Source organism: Somniosus microcephalus, chromosome 9 (assembly GCF_052327205.1).
Source record: "Somniosus microcephalus isolate GS21.2 chromosome 9, FLI_Smic_1.0, whole genome shotgun sequence".
In the NCBI taxonomy this organism is placed as follows: domain Eukaryota; kingdom Metazoa; phylum Chordata; class Chondrichthyes; order Squaliformes; family Somniosidae; genus Somniosus; species Somniosus microcephalus.
In genome coordinates this window covers 95714711-95730244 of record NC_140995.1, presented here as the reverse complement: position 1 = coordinate 95730244, position 15534 = coordinate 95714711, and the positions used below count along the sequence as shown (strand labels likewise).

The 15534-nt window shown below is 49.4% G+C and overlaps 1 protein-coding gene across 1 annotated transcript in view; it reads left to right on the top strand.

Moving 5' to 3' along the window:
- Positions 1–2057: 2057 nt before the first annotated feature.
- LOC147112546 (cytosolic 5'-nucleotidase 1A-like) overlaps positions 2058–15534 on the top strand; it is a 65944-nt gene continuing 52467 nt past the window's right edge. The window contains exons 1-3 of the mRNA XM_085996874.1: positions 2058–2352; positions 2447–2614; positions 15143–15272. Of these exons, the coding sequence (XP_085853000.1) occupies positions 2080–2352; positions 2447–2614; positions 15143–15272 (571 nt within the window). The 5' untranslated portion in view covers positions 2058–2079. The remainder of the gene's footprint in view (positions 2353–2446; positions 2615–15142; positions 15273–15534) is intronic.

Below are 15534 nucleotides of genomic sequence, written 5' to 3'. Positions count from 1 at the left end.
GTTAGGCATTCTTGAAAAGTGGCATAAAAACATTCATGAGACATGCAGTCAAGCTAGCTGACAGTCAGCTCACTGTGCCAGGCACTGTTCCTTACCTCTCTGATACTCCCCCAGCTTGCTGCTGCAATCTTCAGGCAGAACTGGCATTGTAAAGGCTGGATTCAAATCTCCATGCACCCCAGCATTTTAAAGAAAGAGTTGCATTTATATAGCACCTTTCATGTCCTCAGGACACCTCCAAGTGCTTTACAGCCAATGAAGTGCTTTTGAAGTGTAGTCACTGTTGTAATGTAGGATTTGTAATGTTTTACTCCTGTTTTTCATGGGTTTTATGCCATCATTCCAATGAATGTGCAAATGAAAGGACATAGGAAATTCTCATGTAAATACCTCTCCAGACCATCAGCAGGCACAACTCTTATGGCGTAAAAGCAGTGCAACTCACTGCATGGGAATTTGGGACCTCAGTAGTTGTGGCACTGAAGCCTTAATTTTAACCAAACCCAGCCGAACAAAATGGGGCGGTTTGGAGGTCAGACGCCCATTTTACATCCCGCCCGATGTTAAGGTCCAGAAATTCATGCACAGAAATCAGTGGGACCACAGGATTTGTCCACCCATTCATATTATTTCTAGCATTTTATGTTTTTATTTAACATTTGCATTTTTGTTCTTTACCTCTTAATAGGAGTGGGCCTTTGGCGTAGCGGTAGCATCCCCGCCGCTGGGCCAGAAGGTGTAGGGTTTCGAACCCCGCTCCAGACAGTCCCGGCAAGTGGAGTCGGAGCTCCGGCTCTAAATTCTGGGTTGACATCCAGCGGGATACTTGCGTCCGTGGGTGTTGGTGGCCCCACCCCTCGTATGGGTTGTGGGAGCCCGTAAAACCCTCCCGCCATAGGACTAACCACCCTAATGGCTGGTATGAAGATGGTTACGGTCACGGAAGGAGCGTTAACGTGGCCAGAAATCCTTCCACCACTTCATACAGTTCCCCAAAGGGAACAGTGTGAAGACACGTACGACAACGACCTCTTAATAGAAATTACATTCTATCCAACTGTACTTTTTTGAGTGACCTAGGACCACTTTCCACACCTAGGAAATGAGAACACGGGATTTTAAAAAATGCACCAGGTTACTCCAAACAAATACAAGTAGTTTTCTGGATCAGGGGTTCTTTTTCCTGGGAAAATTAAGTTGGCGGACTGTTATGAAGAAAGTAAATCAAGTTTTCAATATATTGCATCTCTTTCCTTGGATTTACCCAATAGAACTGAATGAACATGTTCTACCATACGTAAACTTGAGCTCATCCAAACCTCGGCTGCCCGTCCTATCTCGCACCAAGTCCCATTCACTCATCACCCCTGTGCCCGCTGACCTACATTGGCTCCCGGTTAAGCAACGGCTCGAATTTAAAATTCTCATCCTTGTTTTCAAATCCCTCCATGGCTTCGCCCCTCCCTATCTCTGTAATCTTCTCCAGCCCCACAACTCCCCGAAATATCTGCGTTCCTCTAATTCTGGCCTCTTGAGCATTCCCGATTATAATTGCTCAACCATTGGTGGCCGTGCCTTCAGCTGCCAAGGCCCTAAGCTCTGCAATTCCCTCCCTAAACCTCTCCATCTCTCTGATCCTTCAAGATATTCTTTAAAATCTACCTCTTTGACCAAGCGAAATAACAACAGAAAATGCTGGAAAAACTCAGCAGGCCAGGACAGCATCCGTGGAGAGAGAAACAGAGTTAACGTTAACTCTGTATCTCTCTCCACGGATGCTGCCCTGGCCTGCTGAGTTTTTGCAGCGTTTTCTGTTGTTATTTCGTATTCCAGCATCTGCAGTATTTTGCTATCTTTGACCAAGCGTTTGGTTATGTGCTCTAATACCTCCTTATGCGGCTCAGTGTCAAATTTTTGTATTATGGCACTCCTGTGAATCGCCTTGGGACGTTTTACTATGTTAACGGCGCTATTTGAATACAAGTAGTTGTTGTTGAATGATGCCTGCTAGGATTCAGCTCAGCTTTCCTCATCACAGTCTTTCCGTTGAAGTGACGCGCCTGAGACTCAGAGAGAATCATGGGTGCAGGAACGCCCAGAGGCAACATTGGCACTTCCTTGTTGCAATTACTGCAGGAGGTTGAGCCTTGCCGAATTAGCGATCCCAGCTTTCCGTTCTTTACAATCATTTTAAAGATGAGTGAAGATAAAAACAAATCGCAGGAGAAAGGTTCCGGCACCGTTGCTCAAAGCAAAGAGCAGGTCAAAGGAGGCTCTGACAATACAGAAATCAACTGGGAGGCTGCAAAGGAGCAATTTGAAAGCCTAACTTCTAAAAAGAAACTACGAACTGTGAGTATGAAAGGAACGGAAAGGTTTTCTCGTGCGACCGATTGAACCTTTTGAACAAGAATATAATCCGTGAATTTTGCATGTTTTTTGCTAGCCCAAGTCTCAGTATGCCGTCACGATCGCGGTGTCTTCTCGCTGCCTCTTTAATATGGTGGAGGAAAGAAAAATATACGAGGCGCAAGGACTGGAAAGTTACGTGAAACATCAGCAGGAACATGAAGAGGAGCCGCTGAAGGAGGGGCCGGCTTTCCCCTTTGTGAAGGTAATGCAGATTTCTGGGCTGTGCCCGTCCAACTTTCTTTACTGTGCATCTCAGTTTACTGAGATATGAACCAAAATTGTCCGTTTTGATATTTGCAATATTTTGAATGATTTTCGAGTGAAGCAAATTTATTTTATCCCAACTCTGAAAGGGAGGTTCCTGAATGTACAAGACTTTCTTTGCGACAAATTACACTAACTGCCCCAGCCACAAATGTTGTAGAGCTTGACTTGACATACATGAAGCCAGGACAGATGATTTCTGCGATGGTTCACTCGAGGGTTCTGTGGTGGTGGATACTAACTGGACCTCCAGATGTGGCAAAGTGCCAGGACAGTGGTGTGAGTTAGAATGTGCTGGATACTGCTTCAGGAGTGTTGACCTACTCCAGCAGCTAACTGTGATAACATCATTTACAGAGATCTAGTGATGGATTTGATTTTGTGCGGCACACCCCTAAACGTATGAGAGGCAATTTTGATTCCAGGGTAGGGCTGGGATGGTTTTGGCAAATTGTTAGATTACTCTGTGGTTTACTGTGGGTAGCGTGTGGAAAAAATAGCAGTCGTCATTTTGAACATTCAAGTCTTTTATACCGCTCAACCAGAAAGTGAAATTAGTGTGGCTTGTCTCTTTCCACATGTAGAACATTTTCAAACCTTTAACGCAGGGAAGTATTGTAGTAAACCACTTTTATCGTTCACTACCGTTACACTATGGTTATCACTGTTTGTTTACACTGTTGTATCACTACACGAGGTCGCCTCTTGCCACGCTGTTATACCTGGGCTGACCACTGCTGACTCCGCCCATAGCTCCACCTACTTGCCCAGGTATAAAGGTGGTCGACTGGCTGGTATTCCTCCTTGTTGGATCCGATCACCCACGAGGGTGGGCTCTGTTATTTAGCCAATAAAAACCTATAGTTACTTTCTTAACTCGTCGCTTTTCATTGGATGAATTGATAGGTATATCAATTTTATTGGCTAAATTTTAAAAATGTCTAACGAACCGTCAGACCAGTCAGACGCCCAGCTACAACAGCCACAGCAGCCGGCCTGGCTGCGAGCCCTCCGACCGCCGTACCTGGATCTAAACCCACAGGCAGCAAACTCAGCCCTCGACTTCAAACACTGGCTGAGCTGTTTCGAATCCTACCTGGGAGAATCCGGCGTGCCTCAGAGATCCAAACTAAGAGTGCTGACCGCCCAAGTGAGCCCTAAAGTATTCGCACTCATACAGGACCTTACTACATACGAGGCCGCCATCAACCTGCTGAAACAGCAGTACCGGAGCCCGGTAAATTCTATATGCCAGACACCTCCTAAGATCCCGCCCGCAACAGCCAGGAGAGTCGGTAGATGAATTTTTATGGGCGCTACAAACACTCGGCAGGGACTGTGACTTTAAAGCGGTAACGGCTGCAGAAAATACTGAAGGGAATATCCGCGATGCCTTCGTGAAAGGCCTTCGGTTCGACTACTCACGGCAAAGACTGCTCGAATCAAAGGACCTCGACCTGAACACAGCTGCAGCCCTCGCTCGCTCTCTGGAAGTGGCCCATCGGGACCTCGAGGCGTATTCCAGGTACTGTACTGCGCGACCCTGGGACTCCGACCCGACCCCGGCCGCAATACCCCTCGCAACGCCGCCTCCGGGACCTACCTCAGCGTCGGCGTCCCAGAACCGATCGGGACCGCCACCCCCGGTACCGGCTGCAACATCGGACCCCTGCGATCGGGCCGCCGGCTGCTTCTTCTGTGGCCAGGCGAAACACCCGAGGACGCGCTGCCCTGCGAGAAACGCGACTTGCTCCCATTGCCAGAAGAAAGGCCACTTCGCTAAGGCCTGCAGGGGGAGAGCCACAGACGCCAGCAGTGCCTCATGCGAATTGTGGGGGCGGCCATCTTTCATCCAGGCCACAGATGCCAGTATCCCCTCGTGTGAGTCGTGGGGGCGGCCATCTTTGACCAAGGCAACCGACACCAGCAATGCCTCATGTGAGTTGTGGGGGCAGCCATCTTATTCAACCTCATGGGCGCCGCCATTTTGTCCACCACAGTCGACCGCCACCTTGTCACCAGACCCGACCACCGCCTCACCCGCAGACTACAGCAGCTCGCTCAGCCATACACTAGCCTCCGTCACACTGGACCAAGCTCGCCCGAATCACCTGTCCAAGTCCATGATGGACATCAAAGTAAACGGCCACGCCACGACCTGCCTGTTCGACAGCGGAAGCACGGAGAGTTTCATACATCCAGACACGGTGAGCCACTACTCCCTCACTGTCCGGCCAACGCGCAACCGGATCTCGATGGCATCGAGGTCCCATTCTACAGACATCAGCGGCTACTGTATTGTGACCCTGTCGGTTAGGGGCACGGAGTATAAAAATTTTAAACTCCTCGTCCTGCCCCAGCTCTGCGCTGCCGTCCTACTAGGGCTGGACTTCCAATCCCACCTGCAAAGTGTCACTTTGGCATACGGTGGACCCCTCCCCCCACTCAGTCGACAACCAGCAGCCTTTAAACCGCCCACCGCATACCACCTGCGGCCTATCCACCCTCAAGGTCCCGCCCCCCTCCCTGTTCGCTAACCTCACCCGCGACTGTAAACCCGTCGCCACCAAGAGCAGGCGGTACAGCGCCGGGGACAGAGCTTTTATTAGCTGTGAGGTGCAGCGTCTCCTGAAGGAGGGCATCATCGAGAGGAGCAACAGCCCCTGGCGTACCCAGGTCGTAGTCATTAAGACCGGCGATAAAAACCGCCTAGTCATCGACTACAGCCAAACCATAAACCGGTACACCCAGCTGGACGCATATCCCCTTCCCCGCATATCTGATATGGTCAATCAGATTGCGCAGTACCGGGTATTCTCCACCATCGACCTTAAGTCGGCCTATCACCAACTCCCTATCCGCCCTGAGGACCGCCAGTATACAGCCTTCGAGGCGAACGGCCGCCTCTACCACTTCCTTAGGGTTCCCTTCGGCGTCACCAACGGGGTTTCGGTCTTCCAAAGGGAGATGGACCGGATGGTTGACCAGAACGGGCTGCACGCCACGTTCCCCTATCTAGATAACGTCACCATCTGCGGCCGCGACCGGCAGGACCACGATGTTAATCTGGAAAGATTCCTCCGTACGGCCCAATGGCTGAACCTCACCTACAATAAGGAGAAATGTGAGTTTAACACCTCGCGCCTTGCCATCCTCGGCTGCGTAGTAGAGAACGGAGTCATCGACCCCGAAAGAATGCGCCCCCTCATGGAGCTTCCCCTCCCCCACTGTCCAAAGGCGCTGAAGAGAACCCTGGGGCTCTTCGCCTACTATGCCCAATGGGTGCCAAATTATGCGGACAAAGCCAGACCCCTCATGAAGTCCACCTCCTTCCCCCTGACGGCAGAAGCGTGCGCAGCCTTCTCCCTCATTAAGAGAGACATTGCTAAGGCCACAATGCACGCGGTGGATGAGTCTATCCCTTTCCAAGTGGAGAGCGATGCATCCGACTTCGCCCTAGCCGCAACCCTCAACCAGGAGGGGAGACCGGTGGCCTTCTTCTCAAGGACCCTCCAGGGCCCTGAGATCCGACACTCTTCGGTCGAGAAGGAGGCCCAGGCGATCGTGGAGGCTGTACGATGCTGGAGGCATTACCTGGCAGATAAACGATTTACCCTCCTCACCGACCAGCATTCGGTCGCTTTTATGTTTAATAACAAGCTGAGGGGCAAAATCAAGAACGACAAGATCTTGAGGTGGAGAATCGAGCTCTCCACCTATGATTATGATATCTTGTAACGGCCTGGTAAACTGAACGAACCCCCAGATGCTCTATCACGAAGTACATGCGCCAACGTGCAAACTGATAGACTGCAGACCCTCCACAACGACCTCTGCCACCCCGGGGTCACCAGACTTTACCACTTCATTAAGGCCCGCAATCTGCCATACTCCATCGAGGAGGTCAGGACCATGACCAGGAACTGCCAAACCTGTGCCGAATGCAAACCGCATTTCTTTAGGCCGGACAGAGCAAGCCTGATCAAGGCCACCCACCCCTTCGAGCGCTTGAGCATCGATTTTAAGGGGCCCCTCCCATCCTCTGACCGTAATGTGTACTTCCTCAACATCATTGATGAGTACTCCCGTTTCCCCTTTGCCTTCCCCTGCCCAGACATGACCAGCACCACGGTCATCAAATGCCTGAACGACCTCTTCGCCTTGTTCGGGTTCCCGAACTATATACATAGCGACCGGGGCTCCTCCTTCATGAGCGAGGAACTTCGCCAGTTCCTATTAGCGAGAGGTATCGCTGCAAGCAGGACCACCAGCTACAACCCCCGAGGGAACTGCCAGGTGGAAAGAGAGAACGCGACTGTCTGGAAGGCCGTTCTCTTAGCCTTAAAGTCTAAGGGCCTCCCAACCTCTCGCTGGCAGGAAGTCCTCCCGGCAGCGCTGCATTCCATCCGGTCACTGCTTTGCACTGCCATTAACGCCACCCCCCATGAACGAATGTTTGTTTTCCCCAGGAAATCGACTACGGGAACCATGCTGCCAACTTGGCTGACTTCTCCGGGGCCCGTCTTACTGCGAAAGCATGTGAGGGCCCATAAAATGGACCCCCTGGTCGAGAGGGTGGTCCTCCTGCACGCCAACCCCCAGTACGCCTACGTGGCATACCCAGACGGGCGGGAGGACACAGTCTCCTTACGAGGCCTTGCACCCTCGGGCACCCCTGAGACACCACCGTTACCCCCCCACCACCCCCCCCCCCCCAAATCCAGCCCAGGTAGACGGCATGCCGGAACCCCACGAGCCTTCGTCAACGACGCAGACACCAGCATTAACACCGGAGACTGCAACACCGCCGCCGCTGCTGTGCCGATCAGAAAGACTTACGAGGCCTCCGGACAGACCGACATACCCAAACTGGTAGTACACTTCAGCCCGGCGGACTCAAATCTAAACAAGGGGTGAATGTGGTAAACCACTTTTATCGTTCACTACCGTTACACTATGGTTATCACTGTTATATCGTTACACTATGGTTATCACTGTTTACACTGTTGTATCACTACACGAGGTCGCCGCTTGCCACGCTGTTATACCTGGGCTGACCACTGACTCCGCCCATAGCTCCGCCTACTTGCCCAGGTATAAAGGTGGTCGACTGGCTGGTATTCCTCCTTGTTGGATCCGATCACCCACGAGGGTGGGCTCTGTTATTTAGCCAATAAAAACCTATAGTTACTTTCTTAACTCATCGCTTTTCATTGGATGAATTGATAGGTATATCAAGTATTTTAAAACCTATTCCAAGAATATTATGAATGATTGATTATTTCATTCTGTATATTTCTCAACTTCCATTTTATAAAATTCCTCTAGAAATTTGCAGAAAATCATTTGGAGAGATTCTGAACAGTGGTGGCAGAGAGAGAGATTGAGATCTAAGGGAGCAGATACATAGATCTTTAAATGCAGAAGTACAAGTAGAAAAGGCCATAAAACATTCAAATGAGATTCTGGGTTTTATATACATTGAACACAGAAGCAAGAAAGTGATGTTGAATTTACAAGCCACTGGTGAGACCACAGTTGAAGTTTTGCATGCAGTTCCCCTCCAAGTCTCACAACATCCTAGCTTGGAAGTATATCACCATTCCTGCAACGTCGCTGGGTCAAAGTCCTGGAACTCCCTCCCTAACAGCACTGTGGAAGTACCTTCACATGGACTGCAGCGGTTCAAGAAGGCGGCTCATTACCACCTTCTCGAGGGCAATTAGGGATGGGCAATACATGCTGGTCTTACCAGCGACACCCACATCCCATGAATTAATTTTTTTTAAACGTTCTGCGTACTCCCTATAGAAAGGAAATTAGAGTCATGAAAACAGTACAGCAAAGATTTACTAGCATGATGTGTGAAATGAACAACATAGGAACAGGAGTAGGCTATTCAGCCCCTCGAGCCTGTTCTGCCATTCAATGATATTATGGCTGATCTGTACTCCATCTACCCACCTTGGTTCTGTAACCCTTAATACACTTGCCTAATAAAGTTATATCAATCTCAGTTTTGAAATTTTCAATTGACAGAGCCTCAACAGCTTTTTGAGGAAGCGAGTTCCAGATTTCCATTACACTTTGTTTGAAGAAGCGTTTCTAGACATCACCCCTGAATGGCCTAGCTCTAATTTTAAGGTTATGCCCCTTGTTTTGGACTCCCTCACCAGAGGAAATAGTCTCTCTATCTACCTTATCAAATCCTTTAATGATCATAAACACCTCAATTAGATCACCCCATAATTTATATTCAAGGGAATACAAACCTAGACTATGCAACCTGTCCTCATAATTTAACCCTTTTAGCCCAGGTATCATTCTGGTAATCTGCATTGTACCCACTCCAAGGCCAGTATATCCTTCCTGATGTGCGGTGCCCAGAACTGAATGCAGTACTCCAGATGGGGTCTAACCAGAGCTCTGTACAGCTGTAACATAACTTCCACCCTTTGTATTGCAGTCCCCTTGATATAAAGGCCAACATTCCATTAGCCTTTTTAAATTATTTTTTGTACCTGTCCACTGGATTTGGACCCCTAAATCTCTCTGCTCATTCACAGTTCCTAGCTTCTCGCCATTCTATAAACATAGTGAGAGAGGAAGTATTAAGGGGTTTAGCAGCTTTAAAAGTGGATAAATCCCCAGGCCCGGATGAAATGTATCCCAGGCTGTTAAGCGAAGCAAAAGAGGAAATAGCAGAGGCCCTGACCATCATTTTCCAATCCCCTCTGGCTTCAGGTGTGGTACTGGAGGACTGCTAATGTGGTACCCTTGTTTAAAAAGGGAGAAAGGGATAGACCGAGTAATTACAGGCCAGTCAGCCTAACCTCGGTGGTGGGAAAATTATTGGAAAGAATTCTGAAGGACAGGATAAATCTTCATTTAGAAAGACACGGATTAATCAAGGATAGTCAGCACGAATTTGTTAAGGGAAGTTCATGTCTGACAAACTTGATTGAATTTTTTGAGGAGGTAACAAGGAGGGTAGGTGAGGGTAGTGCATTTGATGTGTATATGGACTTTAGCAAGGCTTTTGATAAGGTTCCACATGGCGGACTGGTCACGAAGTTAAAAGCCCATGGGCTCCAGGGCAGAGTGTCAAGTTGAATTCAAAACTGGCTTGGAGGCAGGAAGCAGAGGGTAATGGTTGATGGGTGTTTTTATGACTGGAAGGCTGTTTCCAGTGGGGTTCCACAGGGCTCAGTACTGGGTCCCTTGCTTTTTGTTGTGTATATATCAATGATCAAGACTTGAATATAGTGGGCATGATTAACAAGTTTGCAGATGATACTAAAATCGGCTGTGTGGTTGATACTGAAGAAGGAAGCTGTAGACTGCAGGAAGATATCAATAAATTGGTCAGGTGGGCAGAACAGTGGCAAATGGAATTCAATCCGGAAAAGTGTGAGATAATGGGGTCGATTTTAACTCGGGTGCGGGGAATTGTCGGGTTCCCCGAATTTGGTGTTTCCCACACGAATCTAAATGGGTGTGTGAGATTGATGCAATTTTAACTCAATTGGCCAATTGATTTCCAATGTGTGGGAACCCTTGGCAAATGATTATTTCCAGTCAGAAAGTCGCATAATATGACGTCCTTATTGCTGCTGCATTTAGGGTCTGCAACAAGCCTTGCTTCTTCTGCAGGCTGCCAACCTTTTGGCATTTGCTGATACACTGAGCTGGAAGCAGAATGGCAAGAGAAAGACCGAGGTCTGCACCCCGTTTTGACGACGTTGCCCTGCAGGCTTTAGTGGAGGGAGCAAGAGCTCACAAGGAGGTGCTCTTCCCTTCATCAGGGAGGAAGATGCCTCCCCAGCAGACAAAGGCTGCGTGGCTGCAAGTGGCAGAGGAGATCAACTCCTTATCGGCTACCCGCAGAACCTGGATACAGTGCAGGAAGAGATTTCATGACCGTCAGCACACTGGAAAAGTGAGTATGAAGTTCCCATCACTCTCAATCTGATCTCCATTGCCTCTCCTCACCAGCACTCAGCTTTAGCAATCTCTTCCTCCACATCCCACTTGACACTGACATCCATGTACCCTTACCCATTCCCTCTCTATGCTCACATTCACTTAACTATTCGACTGCAGCCCTCACACTCCCTATAACTCTGATGCTATGAAAACAACTGACAACACACAGGGAGGGCCCTTGGTCTTGCCACCTCACTCCATCTTTGTCTCCTTCTAAGCATCTATGCTATGGATTCTCTACACTCACTCCTTCATTCTCACTCAAACTCCACTTGTCTCCCTCATTGCAGGAAAAGAGAGCTCACAATAAAAGAGAACGAGCGAGGACAGGAGGAGGGCCACCATCAGTAGCCCACCTCACCCCCTGGGAGGAGGTGGTCCTGGAGATCGTAGGACTGGAGGATGAGGCGCATGTGGGGGACGGACAGACGGGTGCATCACAGCAAGCTGGTGACAGAATAGTTTTCCATCTCATTGACATTGCATGAGTCACTGATAATGATTCTGAAGCTATAACAGATGGACCTATGATCATCTGCAATGTGCATGTAACCTTGACCTCACATCTCTAACTCTTTCCTTTACTCCCCCACAGGACCATCGAGAGCCCCCATCCCTACTGTCCAGGAGGAAGAGCCTGAGCTTCCAAACTCCTCAGAGGAATCTGCAACCTCTGAGGGCGCAGCGTCAGCAGAAATAAGCGCACCCAGCACCAGCGCAGACACACCTCGGTGGGACCTTCGGGACATAGAGTAGTGTTGTCACCTGGTGTATTACAGCTCACAAGTGAGCATCAGCAGATTGTGGAGACAGGGACAGCAGTGGAGAGTCCTCGTCGGAGGGCGCAGGACTCTGCCAGCTCGGCTCAGCTGCATGTCGACCCTCTGCCTCTGGGTCCGTCCATAAGATCAGCGGGGCTGGAACTCCAGGAACAGATGCAGGAGTCTCTGGCAGGTTTTGTCTCCAGGGTCGATGTGAGTGTGGAGTGAATGGAGGAGTACATAGCGAACATGAGCAGAGCCTTTGTGGAGTCATTGGCGCATGAACGCATCACCATGGAAAGGATGGCAACCTCCATGGAGGAGATAAGTCGCCAGGGTATGGAAAACATGGTGAGTGTTCATAATAGAATGACATCTCTTGAGGAGCGATGGGCATCTGTTGAACAGAGAAACCAGACCTTCATGGACGTCCTTCTGAGTAGGACTGCCAGTGCAGATACGGGTCCCCATGGCCCCCTGATGTGCAGCAAGGTGCTCTCAAGCCACTACCAAGCGCTGGCTCCTTCTGGCCTGTGCAGCTTCAGGTGGGTGAGCAGCAGCCTGGCGCTCCTGTTGCTGCTGCTGTTGTTCCTAGTTCTGCTGGTGCCGCAGCTGGTGTTTGAGCTCATCTAATGCCCAGAAGGGAAGGAAATAAATGGCTCCCATGCTTCTGGTATATGCCTCCGTTGAGGAAGCGCTGAGTGAAGGTGGCGAGCAGGGTTTCCCAGGAGGTCACACTGGAGATGTGTGTGAGGCTCCAACCTTCCACAGGTGTGGTTAAGCCTGGTAAAAGTTGCCCCAGGCCTGAAACAATAAAGTCCTGCCACCTGCAAATGATGACTGATCAAATCTCCTCTTTAATGGTTGACCTGCAGCTGATAGTCAGCAAGCCAATAGTGCTCACGCCAGGTTTCACAGGTGTGATCCCCACCAGGCGTGTTTTACATGGGAAAAGGGTTAGAAATGCAAGGGCCTGTTGAAATGGGATTATAAAGGCCAATTATTGCTGATTAAGGGCCTCAAAGATCAGTCCCGCCTGTTGGAGGCGGGACTGATTTGGGACCATCAGACATGCTTGGGTTAAAATGGCTCGGGGTCAGGAACCAGGCGGAGGGGGGGGTCCCGACCCCCAGTTTCTGTGATTTTAACCCCCCACACGCCTCAAAGCCCGCCTCACGGCTGAGTTAAAATCAACCCCAATGCATTTGTGGAGGGCTAACAAGGAACAGGAATACACATTAAATGGTAGGACACGGAGTACAGGTAGACTATCCTTTATCCGAAAACCTCGGGACCAGCCGAGTTTCGGATAAAGGAGAATTTCGGATTTCGGAAGGTGGGTCGGCGGGGGTCCGCGGGGGGGTCGGCGGGGGGTCGTGCGCACGACTTACGCTGACGCTCAGCGTAAGTCAGGCGGGGGTCGGGGCCGGCGGGGTCCGCGGGGGGGTTGGCGGGGTCGGCGGTTGTCGGGGCCGGCGGGGTCCGCGGGGGGTATCGGCGGTTGTCGGGGCCGGCGGGGTCCGCGGGGGGGTCGGCGGTTGTCGGGGTCGGCAGTTGTCGGGGCCGGCGGGGTCCGCGGGGGGGATCGGCGGTTGTCGGGGCCGGCGGGGTCCGCGGGGGGGTCGGTGGTTGTCGGGGCTGGCGGGGTCCGCGGGGGGGCTGGCGGGGTCGGCGGTTGTCGGGGCCGGCGGGGGGTCGTGCGCACGACTTACCCTTGATCCGAACTTCCGAAACCGGAACCCTCTAAAAACCGAAGGTTTTTTCGTTCGTACGCACGACTTACGCTGAACGAAAAAACCTTTGGTTTTTAGAGGGTTTCGGTTTTCCGAAGTCCAGATAAAGGGTAGTCTACCTGTAGTGTAGAGGAACAAAGGGACCTTGGAGTACATGTCCACAGATCCCTGAAGGTAGCAGGCCAGGTAGATAAGGTGGTTAAGAAGGCATACGGAATGCTTGACTTTATTAGCCGTGGCATAGAATATAAGAGCAGGGTGGTTATGCTTCAACTGTATAAAACACTAGTTAGGCTTCAGCTAGAGTACTGCGTGCAGTTCTGGTCACCACATTACAGGAAAGATGTGATTGCACTAGAGAGGGTACAGAGGAGATTTACAAGGATGCTGCTGGGAGTAGAGCTAGGAGGAAAGACTGGATAGGCTGGGTTTGTTTTCCTTAGAACAGAGGAGGCTGAGGGGAGACTTTATTGAGGTATATAAAGTGGATAGAAAGGACCTATTCCCCTTAGCAGAGGGGTCAAAAACCAGGGGGCACAAATTTAAAGTAATTGGAAGGTTTAGAGGGGATTTGAGGGGAAATTTCTTCACCCAGAGGGTTGTGCAGGCCTGGAACTCACTGCCTGAAAGGGTGGTAGTGGCAGAAACCCTAACCACATTTAAAATGCACTTGGATGTGCACTTGGGATGCTGTAACCTGCAGGGCTACAGACCAAGAGCTGGGAAGTGGGATTAGGCTGGATAGCTCTTTGATGGCCGGCGTGGACACGATGGGCCGAAATGGCCTCCTTCCGTGCTGTAACTTTCTATGATTCTATGATCTTTCTTATGTCCCAGATTGAACTCTCTCTGCCACAGTTTTGCCCACTCACCTAATCTATCAATGTCCCTTTGCAACTTTCTGCCCCCTTCTACTCTCTTTGCTGTGCCACCTAACTTAGTGATGTCAGCAAACTTAGATGTACGGCTCTCTATTCCTTCATCCAAATCATTTATAAATATAGTGAAAAGCTGAGGCCCCAGTACGGATCCCTGGGGGACACCACTAGTCACATCCTGCCAATTTGAGTACAAACCCATTATCTCTACTCTCTGTCTCCTACCTCCTAACCAATTCCCTATCCAAGCCAATAGGTTGCCTCCAATTCCATGCACTCTCATTTTTGTTAACAGTCTCTTACATGGAACCTTGTCGAATGCCTTCTAGAAGTCTGTATAAGTAATATCCATACCACGTTCAACTAGGTTCATTAGACATGACTTATCCTTTACAATTCCACGCTGGCTCTCTCTGATCAGCTCGTATTTGCCCAAATGCTCAGTCACTCTGTCCCTAATAACAGATTCTAGCAACTTTCCCACAACTGATGTTAGGCTAATAGGCCTATAATTTCCTAGTTTATCTTTCCTGCCCTTTTTAAATAATGGAGTGACATTGGCAATTTTCTAATCCAAGAGCTTGAGAGTTTAGGAAGATTATAGTTCTGCAGAAAGGCTTATAAATTGAGTCCTTTCTCACAGGAACAAATAAAGTTAAAGGGGGGAATCTAATAGAGATTTTCAAAATTATGAAAAGGTTTGGAGAGGGTAAACAGTGAAAGATTGTTTACCAGTTAGCAAATCAGTGGCAAAGTGGCATAGACAGTATTACCATTAGAACAGCAAAGAAGACATTTTTTTCTGATAGTCATTAGGACCTCAGTGCTTTACACAAGTGGTTAATGAGGTAGAGACTATAACATCATTTTAGAGAGAACGGGATAGATAAAAAGGATACTTGGAAAGGGCACTTGAAGAGCTAGCAGCGGCACAGGCACAATGGTCCAAATGGCCTCTTGCTGTGCCAGAATGTCTATGATCAGTTTGTGGATTTTCATGAAGTTTAAAACACTTTTCAATATGTTGAGGGTTAGATCGTTGCTTGTATTGTATTTGTAAAGCAGTGAATTGTATTTTGTTAGAATGTAATGAATTTGTTTCTTCCAGGCACTGGAAACAGTTAATATGCAACTACGTGACCTTTACCCTGACAGTGATGAAATATTTGATGTAGTTTTGATGACAAACAATCATGCCCAAGTCGGAGTGAGGCTGATAAACAGCATCAATCACTATGGTATGTTCATAGAAACTCTGATGTATGTTTAGCAGCATTGATGCATATTGGATTTTAGTTTAATTTTATACTATGGTTCTCCTGCTGCCTTCCCCCAAACACACTGCAGGTTCTTTCCACTGATGCTATGCTTCCTCATACAGCTAGAAGTGGGGGATAGTCTGCCTCACACATCTCTTATACAGTAACTGGTTACTCCCATGGTCAGCTCACTGAAAGTGCTCAACTGCACTGTATACCCGTGAAACAAATTGCTAAGAAA